Source organism: Acinonyx jubatus, chromosome C1 (assembly GCF_027475565.1).
Source record: "Acinonyx jubatus isolate Ajub_Pintada_27869175 chromosome C1, VMU_Ajub_asm_v1.0, whole genome shotgun sequence".
Classification (NCBI taxonomy): domain Eukaryota; kingdom Metazoa; phylum Chordata; class Mammalia; order Carnivora; family Felidae; genus Acinonyx; species Acinonyx jubatus.
In genome coordinates this window covers 209,567,806-209,583,636 of record NC_069381.1, presented here as the reverse complement: position 1 = coordinate 209,583,636, position 15,831 = coordinate 209,567,806, and the positions used below count along the sequence as shown (strand labels likewise).

The window sequence follows — 15,831 nt, the reverse complement described above, 5'->3', positions numbered from 1 at the left end:
GCCCGGACTCGGCGTCCCAGTTGGAAGGGGTGGCCGCAGCCCCCAGCAGCCTCCACGACAACAGCAGCAGCAGGCGGAGGGCTGGTTTGTTCTTGACTATCAGTGACATTTCCTACGAACCCTCAACTTCCTCCTGATTTGACTCAGGGTTGTAGCATCTTGCTGGGGTGGGGAAACCTCACCGTAGGCAGCCCGGGAGCCTTCCCCAGGGGGGCTTGGCTTGCGTGTCACTACCTCCTGCCGGCCCTACTGCCTGCCTCCCGGAACCTGGCCCTGGAAAGCACCAAGAGCCCAAGACCACACGTTGTCAGGAATCACCCTCTAGCCCCTGGGCAAGGTGCTCCAGGCAGGCCAGGGCCGTGAGTAACTTCCCCGGCCTGAGTGGACCCCTCTGGAGAATGGAAACAATAATGGTTTTTTCTTCCTGGGGCTCCTAAGAGCAGTGAGTGATGGAAGAGCTTGGCCATGCAGTCAGCAACTGGGAAGCTGTGCCTGCTGTTATATATCGTAACTGGATTGGTCCCTATATGTACCCCTACGGTGCACACGGATGATCGGCCCCACTTGGCCACAGCAGGGAAATCACGTCAGGTGATACAGGTGGATCAGGATGGTGGACACTTGAAGGAAGGGATGAGGTTTTTAAGAGGGGAGGCGAGAGTCTGAGGGGAAATAGGAGGCGGTGAGTGGAATCAGGCACCCCAAAAAGTGAGGAAGGGGGAGCTGGGGGCTCCTGGCTATATCGGAGGCTCTTGCCGGTGATACTGGTGATGCTGTTGGGGGAGGGGAGATAAAGGAGAGACTCAACGTGAGGGTCAGAGAGGCCCCCCACCATCTGTTTGACCTCGGGTAGACTCTAGCTTCTGTGAGCCTCACTGTCCTCACCTGTCAAATGGGCATCATTATAACAATGGTCCAGGAATGTACTGAGTTCCCATCGGAGAGCACTTAGCACAGGAACAGCCACATCTCAAGTCCCTGAACTGACCCCTCTCTGACTCCTCCGACTCCCTGAACCCCACTCCAACCTGCCAGGCTCGGGGTGCAGCTTCGGCAAAACTTTGGAGTCAGGGAGATTGTATGTGCTCTGTCCCGCCTGTGTCCTGTTCCTTTTCACATCGTGTCCCCCAGAAGCCCAGCTCAGGTGTAGACAGATGAATTTATTTATGCTATGTTGTTAGTGGCAGATAATGGCATCCAAATAAATATTTATATTCTGCCTGTGGGATTCAACACTGCACTCCCAGAGGAGACAAGAATTTCAGGCGAGAACTTGGATGACACTGGTCCAGGGGCGTGTTCCTCCTCAAACGACATTTCTTAGGCTGTACCAACTCTTCTCAGCCATGGCTGGCCCTCCCATCTTGTAGGTGGCTCACACCACAGTGCTCCGTGAGGATGAGGAGTTTGGCAGCAAAAGGGGGGAGGGTGGACCGTTTCAGCCCACAAACCTCCCAAAGTTCCATTCTCACTGTTGCTGGTGTTTCTGGAAAGTTCTTCTGTTGATGGGAGGAGGGCTGGCTTGGTCTGAGCCACACAGCTCGGTCTGGATGCCACAGCTGTGCATACTAGGCCTGGGGTCTGCCCCAAGTGTGACACTGGCCTAGGCGGCCACAGGAATCACAGCCCAGAGCCAGCCTGCTTTAGTAAGAGAGCCGGCAAGGTGAGGCCACGGGCTCCTGGCTCGCAGAGCTAGGCGGTGCCGTTCGGATGAGAGAACCCAGACGGAGGCCACACAGCCAGAGCAGCTAGGAGCCTTTGGACTCCTAGGCCAGTCCCTCTTCACACACAATTTTCTCTCCTCTTTACTAAACATTAGGAAACATTAATATATTGACAGAAGATTCTAGTTCAGGGTTAAAAAAAACAACAACAACCCCCCCCCCCCCCCCCCCAAAAACCTTTCTTAAGCGTGAATTCCCTTGACAACGTTCTGGATAAATGGATCTCCTGCCTGTCCTTACATACGCCTGGTGACAGAGAGCTCAGTACACAGCAAGGCCACTCTGTCTGCTGTCAGATGCTCCAGTAACGAGACAGGTCTCTTTCTACGGCACCTGGAGCCCATTCTGCAGAGTCGTACAGGGAAGCGTGCCTTGAGCGTTGAGGGTGCTAAAATGGCTATTCTTTTATAGACCATGGGCAACTCCAGTCCTTTCCACGATCCCCCTGGGTTGTGGCTTCCTTGCCTGTCCACGTGCAGCCCCAGCCGAGAGTGCCCAGGTTACCAAAACAGCACAAAGACCTCTGTCTCCCCGTGTTCCTCTTCTAGATTCTCTAAATGTGGGTCTGGTTGCCATCATTCCTCGCTGGCTTTCGTGTTTGCAAGAATACTTACGAATCCCCGGTTTCCCTTACGCTGTGGCCGCCTCTGTGTTTTGTGTATAAACATTGGTTCTTTCCCAATATTTCGGTGGCATAGTTCTGATTTTATCTCTGACTCACACGTTATTTAAGAGACTACTTAAGAGAATGCATAGAAGTACCTATTATATATTATTAATATCATGGTGCTCAGCAAATAGTGCTGTCTTCTTTGTGGTCTGAGAACAGAAAGGGTGGCACCACCGGGGCATACTCGGCGGGGCCCATTCCTGGGATAAATGTGGCAAAAGATCCTCGTCTTCTTGCAAGAAAAGTCTATTCCCCTGATTTATGATTCAGTCCTCACCGATCTGCCTTTTTAATTGGGCTATTCAGAGCTTAAAAAGTTCTCTGTCCACTTGATCGATGATACTCTGAGAGGGGAGCATTAAGGTCTCTACCTACAATTATATTTCCGTTTCCACTGTTTTGTGCATTTCTGGTGCGTTCCCGTTACGTGTTTCTTTGCTGTGCACATTGGAACATAAATTGTTTTATGTTTTAATTATTTATTGTAACTTTTACCTTTGGAAAGTCTATGTGTTACTCTATTTTTACTAAAAAAAAAAAATGACTTTGTCATACTCCCTTTTTTTCTAGAGTTCTGTGTGCCTGATAAACCAGAGATTACCCCATCGTTTTACTCTGTCTGTGTCTCTTTGTTTTCTCTGTTTCTTACTGGCAAAAGAGGATTGGGTTTGGGCTTTTTTTTTTTTTTTTTAAATGAGTGCTCCTTTTTATATGAGTATTATCATTTTTAAGGAGTATTATAATTTTATTATAAATGTTACATTTCTGTAAACCTCCACGGGGTTACTGTCTACGTAGAGACATGGCAGTTTTTTCATGTTTAGTTTCTATTGTGAATTTTCTCTTCCTTGTGTTTCTTTACGATAGACAAGATAATTTAACCTGAATATCGAATTTAGAAACTATTTAAGTTTGAACTCCCACATTTGTTTCTATTAACAGCTGTCCAGACTTTGGGAGGATTTATTTAAATATCTTCCCTTCCCTTGCCCCTCTCTCCATTGCTGATCAGCATTTTGAATGTTTTTTTGTATCGCTCTTTACTCCTAATGGCTGACCTGTGGACAGATGAAACTTTTTTTTTTTTTAATGTTTATTTATTTTTGAAGGAGAGAGAGAGAGACAGAGCACGAACAGGGGAGGGGCAGGGAGAGAGGGAGAGAGGGAGACACAGAATCCGAAAGGGGCTCTAGGCTCTGAGCTGTCAGCAGGGGCTCAAACCCATGGATTGTGAGATCATGACCCGAGCTGAAGTCAGACTCCCAACTGACTGAGCCACCCAGGCACCCCGAAACTTTTCCTTTTTAAATCACACATCAGGTTTCTGTGGCCATTTCTCCTCTCTTAGGTGGCATCTGCTCTCTCACCTGTGACTTCCAATCCTCTCTGTCACTTCGTGCTTTGTTCCCAAGTTTCTCAGACGTTGCATGTTGAGATGTTCATCTTTGACCTGGCAAGATCTACGCTTCATCAGCTGAGCACCGGTTAGTTCAAAGCATTTCTTTAAATTTTGTATGAGCCTCACTCCCACCCCTGCCGTGCCTCAAACACACACCCAGACTTTTCTTCTTTTAAGGGAAAGTCAAAGCCTCTTCTTCCTTTTCTCCTAGCTAGCATTTACTACACCTTACAAAAATTAAAATTGTTTTTGTGTCACCGCTAATTACTTAGAAAAATATATACAGAGAGAAAAAGAGAAGGAGATAAAAGGTTGACTATGTACCCACTACCTGTTAGAACGCAACCAATGTTTGGCATATGGAAAGTTTTTTCTAGGTTTTTTTTCCCTGTGTGTGGGCTTTTAAAATCATAGTTGAAGTCATTCTGAATGTATAGTTCTGTAGTTTGTGGGTTTTTTACTTAGCATAGTCAGCATAAACATAACATAATCAGACAGAAAAAATTTCCATTGAGTAGATTTACCATCCTGAAATTAAGCTCCTGTTTCTATTTAAAAGTTTGTGCGTTTTTTGCCATCAGAAAAAAAATGCTAAAGTAAACACGTTTCCGTACACAACTTTTCCTTCGTTTTCGTAATTGACTTGAGGTAAATTTCTAATCACCGGATGAGAGATTAGTAACATTTCTTTGACTGGTACTGTGAATGATCAAGAAGCTGTGTATACTTACCAGCATGTCAAAGACTGTTTCACAGAACCCTTACCAGCTTCTTTATTGAAATGATGAGCAAAAATTTATGTTTTTGTAAATCCTCCCCTGGGAACTGTTGGTGTCCTCTGCCTGTTTGTCTGTTGAGGGTCTTGATAATGTATATGTTTTTCGTACTCTTCATAAAGAAAGAACATCATTTGTCTGACATTATTTGTGTATTTTCCTTCCCTAGTATATTTCTTGATGTTAACCTTTTTTAACAGAAAGAAAATCTCCTAGGTTTCTATATATTGTGGTCAGAATATAGCCAACATAATTTCTGCTTTTTTTTTTTTTAATAGAAGATTTTGTTCTTGGTAGGCAGATAATTCATTTTGGCAATTGTTTTTTTTTTTTTTTTTTTGGATACTTGAGAAAAGAGTAGATTACATTTCTGTTTCAAACCAAATTCAAGAGCTATTAATCAAATTGTATTCATTCTATTGTTTATATAACTCTACATCCCAACTTATATCTTGCTTACTTGATCTGTTCAAGTTTATAGTACATTAGAGTCTGATGCTACACCGTGTCTTTGCCAATGGCCCTTCAGATTCTAGCGATTAGACTTCATGTACTTTTATAGGCTATTATTCAGTGCATAAGATAACTCTATCGGCCTTCATAATTTTTCTTTTGTTAATGTTAAATAACCTTGGTTCTGATGCGTGGCTTTATTAAACTCTATAATGCTTGATGTGAATGTTACCACTGACTTTCTTTTTATCCAGATTTGTCTGCTATACCATCATAGGACTTTTACTTTGAACATTTCTCTGTCATTAAGTGTGTCCTTTATAAGCAACAAAGAGTTGTATTTCATAGCTGACCTAAAAACGTTAGTTAATAAGGAAAGCATGACTTTTTTATGTTTATTGTAATTCCTCTGCTCAGTTTCTTTTTCCAGTTTATTTACTCCTTTGCTATATGGTCTGATTTGTTTGTTTGTTTCTATCTTCTTTGGTGATTTGAAGATATGCATCCTGTTTTTAATAGTCCGTGGTTAGTTACTTCAGGGTTTAAAAAAAAACCTCTTACATTCTCTGTAATTATCAAAGTGAAAAAAACCCCGGAACAATAACTTTAATTTCCTTTTATGGAATATCTGCTTAGCCCATGTCCTGTTACTTACCACCATCCCTGCCCCCATCACCCCAAGGGCATTCTTCCTTCTTCATTAATTGATCTAAGGGATTACCACTTGTCTTTTAAAAAAATTTGTTATTGGGGCGCCTCGGTGGCGCAGTCGGTTAAGCGTCCGACTTCAGCCAGGTCACGATCTCGCGGTCCGTGAGTTCGAGCCCCGCGTTGGGCTCTGGGCTGATGGCTCGGAGCCTGGGGCCTGTTTCCGATTCTGTGTCTCCCTCTCTCTCTGCCCCTCCCCCGTTCATGCTCTGTCTCTCTCTGTCCCAAAAATAAATAAAAACGTTGAAAAAAAATTAAAAAAAATAAATAAAAATTAAAAAATTTGTTATTTTTTTTACCTTAATTAAAAAAATTTTTTTAATGTTTATTTATTATTGAGAGAGAGAGAGAGTGAGAGCACAAGTTGGGGACAGGCAGAGAGAGAGGGAGACACAGAATCCAAAGCAGGTTCCAGGCTCCGAGCTGTCAGCAAAGAGCCTGGCGCGGGGCTCGAATTCACGGACCGCGAGATCGTGACCCGAACCGAAGTCGGTCACTTAACCGACTGCACCACCTAGGTGCCCCTGTTACTATTTTTTTTTTAAGTTAATTTATTTATTTTGAGGGAGGGACAGAAAGAAAGAGAGAATCCCAAGTAGTCTCTGTGCCCAGGGTGGGGCTCGAATTCACAAACAGCGAGATCATGACCTGAGCTGAAATGAAGAGTCGGATGCTTAACTGACGGAGCCACCCAGACGCCCCTACCTCTTGTCTTTTTTAAGTGACCTCTTTTACAGCGCTTTTCTTTTAAGTTTACATTTGTAACCATAATCATCATAACTGAAGTCTCTTCGTGGTTCCCTGCTTTTAATGCTCTGCCCTAAGCTTTCCACCTTGATATTTTCATTCTTCATTGTCATTACCTCACGGAGGTCTAAATTTTTGCGTCTCGGAGTCCATTTCTTTCTGGAAGCCACACATTTCTGAGGGTAGTTTTCTGTGTTCTTCACACCGTCACAGCAACCCAGATGGGTAGGAAAGACTCGTGTCCACATTTTCTCCCTCAAACCTCTTCTGTCGTGAATTACTTTTTCAGAGAGGTTTCCAAGGAATTTGCTTTGTTTATTCACAGATGTTTGTAGGCCTCGATATTAATGTCATCTAAAGATGTGAGCGGAACATCTGGGAGGGGCTCTCTTTCCATAAATTTTGCACAAAACATGGCTTCTCTGATCCAAGTTCTCATCTTCTTTGTTGTCTGATTCAGCCCCATCTCTCAGGCACCCCACTGCCTGTCGGTGACTAACAAAGGTCATCTTGGACCCTTCAGGTCTCTTCACACATCTGATTTGCTTGACCCGTGACCTCTTCCCATTCAATTCTATTTCCTTCCTGGTCTGAGGCTGGAACCAGGGCCCGTTCAAATGCTTCATGTGAGGCCATCAGACCCACCATCCCTGCTGAAGAAAGAGAACACATATAGATGGTCCTGATGGGAATGGGAATTGGGAACGTCCCCACTACTGCACGTCACACGCTAACCAGCTTGTGACGTAAATAGAAGCATTACGACAGCCTCGGGGGTGGCTATCAGGTGGCTGCTCCAGCCTCCCCCTTCAGGAGACCCCGCTGCCCCATGGGAGCACTGGTGACTTGCAGCCCAGCTCTGCCCCTTCAGCTCCACAGTGATAGTGGTCCTGGGGCCACACTGTCCTTGTGTTGCTTCCAGCCAATCACCGAGCCCAGCAGAGGCACTAGTCCTGGGTGACTTCCGCTTGACCTGGGACCCCTCCACCAGGCCACCCAAGCTTAGGGGCTCCCCAGTGGTCCGGCCAGCAGGTTTTCAGAGCCTCACCGTGCGCTGACTCTCCTCCCACAGAAGGCTTCCTTCCCTCTCTCCTTCCACAGGTGTCCGACCTGCCTCTCCTCTTTATCACACACACAGACATTTGTCCCAAGAAATCTCTCAAATGTCTAATCCTGTCTCAATGTCTGCTTCTCAGCGTCCCAACCCCCCACCCCCCACCTCAATGCAACAGGTGGACAGGTGGGTTGGTGCGGATCCCCGGGTTGGCAGGAACAGGAACTATCGAGGGCCCCTGGCAACAGGTCAAGTGTGGGGAGCTTGCTGGCTCCTAGCACAAATGGACTGGCCATTGTTGGCAGCTGATCTTCCAGAAAAATGACTGCTTTATCTCTTGCTGCAGGCTGGAGCCTTTTTATCTTCTTCCAGAGACGTTCCTGATCTTTTTTTTAAAGAAGATTTTTTTAGAAAGATGGTTTCCTTGAACTTTCCGAGGGAATTCAGAGGATTAATTTTTCAGATGCTCTGCTTACTCTGCCGTTAGCTGGAAGGTTTTTTTTTTTTTTTTCAACCTAATTTCTTTTTGACAGTCCATAGAGTGCTTTCTCTGACTTCAAAGATTTCCATTTGAAAAGTTGCCATTTGAAGTCTGTCAGTAATTCAAATGTGCCCTTTAGGATGGTCCTCCCGGAGAACACAGATAGCTGAATTGTGTCTCTTTCCCACACATACACCTGGTGCCATCGAGTCAGACAAGCCCCAGCCTCCGTCAGACCATTTTTCTCCCTTTGTTTTTCTTTGGTTTGTTTGACTCAGCCACATGCTGGGGCTGGGTTGGGTTTTACCTTTGAGCATCACTGACTTTTTTTTCTTGGCTGCTTTAGTTGTAGTCATTGAACCACTGGTGATGCAGTAGATTCTTCCATGGAGGACGCCTGAGCATGACCCAGCCAAAAAACGGACGCCTGAGTTCCTCTTTTTTGCAGCCTCGTTGAATTTCTTTAAACACAAACCTATATTTGCTCTTATTCTTGTGGTTCTTGGCTTACTGCTGCTTCTGCTATTGAAGGTGACTTCTCTGAGCCAATCGAGTCTTCCTGTTTGCTGTTGCAACACTTTCCGGTGAGACCGGGATTTGTTTTTTTTTCTTCTGGCCTGCCTTTGTCATCATTTTTGAAATTTCTCTTGCTGGTTCTAAGTTATTCTAGCTATTTTCTGAGATAGGCCTGGGGATATTTTGGCATTTTTAGCCAGGAGGAAGCAGCCTGCCAGCTTGTGTTTCTGACAGGTGTCCTCCAGCGGGAGCAGGTGCGCAGGGGGCTCCACACTGCACAACTCCAGGAGGCGCTCTTCGCAGAGACCTCGGAGCACGAAGCTTTAAATGTGAGGAAATACATTTTCCTACATCTTTTGTGATATAAACCCCTAAGCATAGTTAACACATAAGGAAACCACCAAATCAAGCAACGTATGTTAAATGTTTAACACATAGTTCTCCATGGATGATACAAAAATATATTCTTTTTTGCTAGCAGTTAGAGAGGGTTTGGGAATGGCATTCTTTTATATATTTTTTAATGTTTATTTATTTTGAGAGAGACAGAGAGAGATTGGGGTAGGGGCAGAGAGAGAGAGAAAGAGAGAGAGAGAATCCCAAGCAGGCTCCCTGCTGTCAGTGTGGAGTCTGACATGGGGCTCGAACTCATGAACCGTGAGATCATGACCTGGGCCTCAATCAAGAGTCAGATGCTTAACTGACTGAGCCACCCAGTGCCCTGGAAATGGCATTCTATATAGGGTCTCAAAAATTCCCAAATCCTTCCTTCCCAAACGCTTACAAGGGAATTATACTAAGAGACCATAGCAGAATGGGAATTCTCTTACCCATATCTGTGGAGCAAAGAAATAAGTCACACAGATGTTTGTTGTGGAAGTTTTTGTTCCCTAAAACCCCTAGCAAACCTAAATGTCCGTGAGTAGGCTATTAGCTAAATGAGTTGTGGTATCTCCTCACAACAAGAAACAACAGTGCATATTAAGAAGAAAAAGTCAATTCATCGATGTTAACGTGGAACAATTTCCAAGAAACATTGCAAAGTGACAAAGCAAAGGTCACAGCTGTGGGTGTAATATTTTCCAAATTTAAAGAAGCATCATATGTATGTATGTATATGTGTGTGTATGCGTGTGTGTGTGTGTGTGTGTGTATGCCTATCTTTGGAAAATTTCTGGAAAAAGTATGCACAGAACTGTTAACCGTGGTTGCCTCTGGAAAAGACAACTGAGGCCCTGGGGTACAATAGAGGCTTCTGTTTCTTTCTTTTTCTTTTCTTTGCTTTCTTTTTTTGTATTGTCTGAATATCTTATGGAATGCATGGAATACTTTTTCAATTAAAAAAAAAAACTACTAGGGTCGCCTGGGTGGCTCAGTCAGTTAAGTGTCTGACTCTTGACTTGGGCTCAGGTCATGATCTCACGGTTCATGGGTTCAAGCCCCGCATTGGTCTCTGTGCTGACAGTGGGGACTCTGCTTGGGATTCTCTGTCTCTCCCTCCCTCTGCTCCTCCCTGACTGGCTCGTGTGCATGTGCGCGCACATTCTCTCTCTCTCTCAAAATAAATACATATACTTAAAAAAACCTAGTAGAACAACACAAGCTCAGCTGATAGCTACATTGGTCACTAGTACAGGGTTCTTGGTCACAGACTATGTTGGCACCTTCTCCCTGCCACATCGACATTTTGGACCTCAGCCCCTGCTGCCAGGAAGTCACTGAGGGCAGGAGAGTCCTAATGAGTAGTCTGTGGCCCAGAGCGACTGACCTCCCACATGCAGCGACCTTGTGTGCTCCAGGACCTGGCACGCCCAGCGCCTCAGACCAGCCACACCCGCCCATCTGCTCACGAGGTGGGGGCGGGAGAAAGGAGGGTGGGTGGAATCGGGCTCATATTTGAATTCTCTGTCCACTGGGCTGCACATGCCCTGACTTTGATCTGCTCCAGGACCACCGTTACGGACCTTTGTGTCCCAACCTCCCTTTCCCAAATTCAAATGCAGAAATCTAACCACCAAGGTGGTGGCATTAGGAGGTGGGGCTTTGGGGGAGGTGATTAAATCCTGAGGGCGGAGCCCTCGTGGGTGGGATCAGTGGTCTTAGAAAAGAGACCCCGAAGAGCCTTCTTGTTCTCTTTCCACCACGTGAGGACACAGAGAGGAGTTGGCAGTCTGCACCCTGGAAGAGGGCCCTCACCCAACTGTGCTGGCACCCTGATCTCGGACTTCCAGCCCCCAGAGCTGTGAGATACAGATTTCTGCTGTTTATAAGCTACACAGCCCACTGAACCAAGGCAGTCACCTACCACAATACAGAAGTCCACAAGGGCATGCACCCGCCCCCCTCCCCCCAATTTGGCCAGCTCTTAAGTGAGACCTGGCCAGGGCCTGCCTTGGACCCTCATCTTTGGCCTGATCGGAAGCCCTGACTTGGGATCTTCTGTCTGTTGGCAACCAGCTTCCCCGTGCAGCCACACTGCAGCCTGGTCCTCTTGTCCTTGAGACCAGCTCTAATTGTCCACCTGTGTAAAAGCCTTTCTTTGCCCCGTGGAGAACTCAAGCCGTCACATTCCCTCTGGGAATGTCCTTTCTTCCTTGTCTCTCCATTTCCTGTCTGGTTTTCTCCTTGATGTAACAAGGGGCGGCAGCACCTCTAGACTTTATGTCTTTCCAACGTCAAGTCCCACTGAGAGAGAGCCCCAACCCCCTTCCTAGAAACCCAAGTAAGAGTTACTGTTGCTTTTTGTCCTCTCTGGGTGGGTCAAATGTCTATCCCTGAACCAATGAACAACTAGTCACCGTGTCTGTGACCAGCCCTTCGGGCAGGGGTGGGGTCAGCTCTGTCCAGCCTTCTGGGATGCGGGTGGCGGGAAGCAGACAGACAGCATGCAAAGAGGGTCTGGGTCCCCGAAACAGCATTTGAGTTCCCGGTCAAGCTGTAGCTCGTCAGCCCTGCCCTAGTTCTCATGTTCTCAGCTGTGTGAAATTCTCGCTTTGCTTAAGCCAGTTTGGGTCAGGTTTATGTCATTGTTACTATTTTCTTCTTCTTTTTAAATGCTTCTTGATTTTTGAAAGAGAGAGAGTGAGCAGGGGAGGTGCAGACAGCGGGGCCAGGGGAGGGGTGGGGTGCAGAGGATCCAAAGCCAGCTCCGCACTGATAGCAGAGAGCCTGATATGGGGCTGGAACTCACAAACCGTGAGAGATCACGATCCGAGATGAAGTTGGACACTCATCCAACTGAGCCACCCAGGCATCCTGGTGATTACTACTTTCAACAGAAAGAGTTCCGATTGAAGGAAAGGACAGATGTTCACACACAATTCCATTTTTGTAAAAGAAAAAAGGGACACACACGTGTGCATGTGTGTGTGCGAGTGTGAGAGAGTCTGGAATGATACACAGCAAAAGGTAATAGTGGTTATACCTGGGCAGCTGGATTAGAGGCAATGTTTTCTTGCATTTTCTAATTGTTACTTAATGGGCACGAATGGCGGTGGGACAAAGTCACTTGGATCCATCACTTGTAGAGAGCGAGAGGAACTTCGTCTAATCTGCTGTTGGTGTTGTAGGAAAGAACATGAGTCAGCAACTAAACAGAAGCTGGAGCTGCTCCTTCAGCGATGTGGATGAGCTGATGAAGACGGTGCAGCTGACGGTCCACATCCCCACCTTCCTCCTGGGCCTCCTCCTCAACGTGCTGGCCATCCGAGGCTTTAGCACGTTCCTGAAGAAGAGGTGGCCAAATTATGCTGCCACTTCCATCTACATGATCAACCTGGCAGTCTTTGACCTGCTGCTGGTGCTGTCCCTTCCGTTCAAGATGGCGATGTCCAACGTATGGGCTCCCCATCCTTCCGTTTGTACCTTCGTGGAGTGCTTCTACTTCGTTAGCATGTACGGGAGTGTCTTCACTATCTCCTTCATTAGTCTGGATAGATTCTTGGTCATCCGGTACCCGTTCCTGGTCAGCCACCTCCGGTCCCCCAGGAAGATCTTTGGGATCTGTTGCACCATCTGGGTCCTCGTGTGGGTGGGGAGTATTCCCATCTACAGCTTCCACGGGAAGGTGGAAAAGTACACATGCTTCCACAACATGTCTGATGGCACCTGGAGTCCCCAGGTCTTCTTCCCCCTTGAGGTGTTCGGCTTCCTTCTTCCCCTGGGTGTCATGGGTTTCTGTTCCTCCAGGAGCATTCACATCCTGGTCTGCCGTCAGGGCCTCACCGAGGACTGGGTCCAGCAGAAGGCCTGCATCTGGACAATTGCAGCCAGCCTGGCTGTCTTCGTGGTCTCCTTTCTTCCGGTCCATTTGGGCTTCTTCTTGCAGTTCCTGGTACGGAATGGCTTTATTGTGGAGTGTAGAGCTAAGCAGAACATCAGCTTTTTCTTGCAATTGTCCATGTGTTTCTCCAACATCAACTGCTGCCTAGATGTCTTCTGCTACTATTTTGTCATCAAAGAATTCCGCACGGACATCATGGCCCACCGGCCTTCCAGGGTCCAGCTCGTCCGCCAGGATACCATGACCAGCAGGATCTAAGGAAGGAAAGACCTACACAGAAGAAGGAACCCCCGGCCCCAAATCCCAGTAGCAGATATCGCGTTCCGACGTTTCTGATGTGGTGGACCGATGTGGCACATTTGCTTCTGTGCTTTCCCTTGTGATGCTCATTGAACACTGTCATTGCTCATTATGCTCCAAAGAGCTTTCCCCAGCATGCAGACAACTGGACATGAATCACCCAGTATTTGGGAATCTCTGAAGGACCCGAGAAACGGGTGAATTCTTTATTTCTAAGCTCAAAAACATGAGGCAGAAGAATTGAGATAGAGGAGACCATCGGAGCAAGGCTGTTTCCCAGCTCTTCCCCATCCTTCTGTTAGACTAGAAGGTTCTGGAAAGGAAGAGAGACGAGTTAGGAGAGAGACCCGAGAGGGTTGGTCATGGTGGGAAATGCTCTGGGAACAGACGGAGCAGGAGGGATGTAGCAAGCTCCTTTCTAGTTTGGGGATCCCAGGGTAGAGCAGATTTGTACCTCCCCATCCTTTCTGGGGCTTTGTTGGCCAATAACCTCACAGAGATGATAGCAAGTGGGGGTGAGAGGGGCAGAGAAAGAACCTACAGAGAGCCCCAAGTTTCCTATGGGAAAGAAGGGCCTGGGAAGCCAGCCAAAGCTTCCCGTGTCCTCCCAAGGCTGCAGAAGGATGAGGGGAGCCGGTGTGAACCAGGCCATGGTGAAGCTATGGACGCTTTGTGGAAGAATTGGGGACAGAGGGGAAAGGCACTGGTGACACCTGAGAGCCACAAGGGAATTGGATACACCTGGGGAAGGAAGGTGACAGGCCAAGGACCCCCTGTTGCCATCATGATGTAGCCTAGAAGAGGCTGATCTAAGGATGCAGGCTTGATTTGGTTCAGCCAGAGGAGAATAAGGAACATGTGTTTGTCTTGCCCACCTGAATCCTGCAGGACGGCTGGCTCGGAGCCACTATCCACAGAACTGTCCCTCTCCAGTGGCCGGGAGGGGGCAAATGAGCCAGCCAGGAATGGGAGGAATCATCTCGATGGCATGGAGCCCCTGGCAGTTCCTACTCGAAGACCAAACAACCGCCTCCCGGTTTGGACCGGGCTTCTCTCTCCAGTGGCCCTGAGGAGGAGGAGCGGTGGCGGCTGTGAGCCTTGCGAGGACACAGCCGCCGCTCCAGAGAGCAAAATGACTAGAAGGATGGGTTGTGGGGTGGTTTTGCGAGGCGGAGTGAGTGGGACGAGATGTAAGGGATGAGACCTAATGTGAGAAAGGGGGAGGTCTTTAGGAAGAAAAGAACCACTTTCTACTTGGAGGGAAAGGGGCTTCCACTGCCAAAGGGTGGATGGAAGGTAGGTGGCTTGTGGCCGAAGAAGAGGGCGATTTTGATAAAACCCTGCCAGGAGGCGGGGGCGGAGGCTGGGTGATTACCGAGGTGAGGCCCGAAGCCACAGGGCTCTGTGAAGGGATGGGGTGGCGGCGGGGGGTGGTGGAGAGGAAGCGTGGAGGGCAGAGCTGCTTCCTGCTTGAGAATCGCCAGCTCGGCTGAGAGCATCCAAGGGCAGGAGCCCCTCTGCCTCCTGCTTCCGCCCCAGCCAACTCAGTAGTCAGGTGGAGGGAAGGGTGAGAACACGGCGTCAATGAAAGGGTGGAAATAGCTGTGGAGGAATGATCATGACCAGGACCAGAGGCTCTCCCCCCCCCCCACACACACACACTGGGCATCCAGGAACCGGTAGCCTGGGGCAGGGGCTCTGCAGTCCAAGCTGCCCTGAGGTGCCTACACCCTGCACCGTTTCGCGGCCATCCTGGACAGAGGCTCTAAGAAAGCCAGGCTGTTACATCCAGCAGGACATTGGTGCCGGGGGTTGGTGGCGGGGTGGGGGGGGCGGGGAGCGGTCAGAGCCCATGGGTACGTGCAGTCACCGCCTCTCCCTCAGTTTCTCTCTTTGCACTGGGAGCTGGGAGTCCAACATGTGGCACTTATATCTACCACTTACATAGGGCCAGACAGGTTCCCTGAGAGAAAATTGATGGCAGGGCCCTGACAACCCATCACGCGCTGTGATGTTCATAAACATAAAATGTTGTCCCGGGGGCAGCATGACCCTGCCCGAGCTGGGTGATAGAGAAGGCGAGAGGGGAAGCTAGACCTATGAGCTCAGGTTGATATGGCAACCGTGGACTTGTGGGTGAGCTTTGGAGACCCCCCCCCCGCCCGCCCGCCCGCCACTGATCCCAACACACTGGAGGAGCCCACGAGCCTCTTCTGTCTCTCCATGGGGACCCATCCTGGTCTGCAAGTCACAGAGGACTCAGCAGGGTCTGTAGGGGTGGGCTCAGGTCCAGCGCTTCAGACCAGGCCGCTCTGCAGGAGGGTCCACACTGTAGGCCAAGCAGTCAGGCCCAGCAGGCACAGGAGGGACAGAGGTCAGGTTCAGGGTCAGGGCTCAGGTGCTGAGGCATTCGAGGGCCCACGCTTGCAGCAAGTGGTATCGAGTTGGGGAACGCTGAGCTTAGTTGTGGAAATCACTGCAATTCCTGCCATCAAAGGAGGCTGGGGGACGTTATTTGGCCATAAATGTGACCTATTTTTCCTCCCAGTCTGGAAAAACCTGAGACACACTTGTCATATGTGCATGTATGAAGCTAGCCCAATTAAGTGGAAAATGACTTGTTTAATCGGATTTGCCAAATAAATCGATTCCTGGGATGCTGCGTGACCTGGTCTTGGGGGGCACTTACTGGCTCCAGTGTAGAGCCGGTCCCTGGTGGCC

The 15,831-nt window shown here is 48.3% G+C and overlaps 1 protein-coding gene across 2 annotated transcripts in view; it reads left to right on the top strand.

Moving 5' to 3' along the window:
* Window positions 1–15,525, top strand: part of GPR55 (G protein-coupled receptor 55) — a 43,564-nt gene extending 28,039 nt beyond the window's left edge. The window contains exons 1-2 of one of the 2 annotated variants that reach the window (XM_053215940.1): window positions 7,721–8,857; window positions 12,098–15,525. In XM_053215940.1, coding sequence (XP_053071915.1) covers window positions 12,106–13,068 — 963 coding nt within the window. In that variant the 5' untranslated portion in view covers window positions 7,721–8,857; window positions 12,098–12,105 and the 3' untranslated portion in view covers window positions 13,069–15,525. Of the gene's footprint in view, window positions 1–7,720; window positions 8,858–12,097 lie in introns of those variants that run through there. The other variant, XM_053215939.1, reaches the window with a different exon arrangement.
* The last annotated feature ends 306 nt before the right edge of the window (window positions 15,526–15,831 follow it).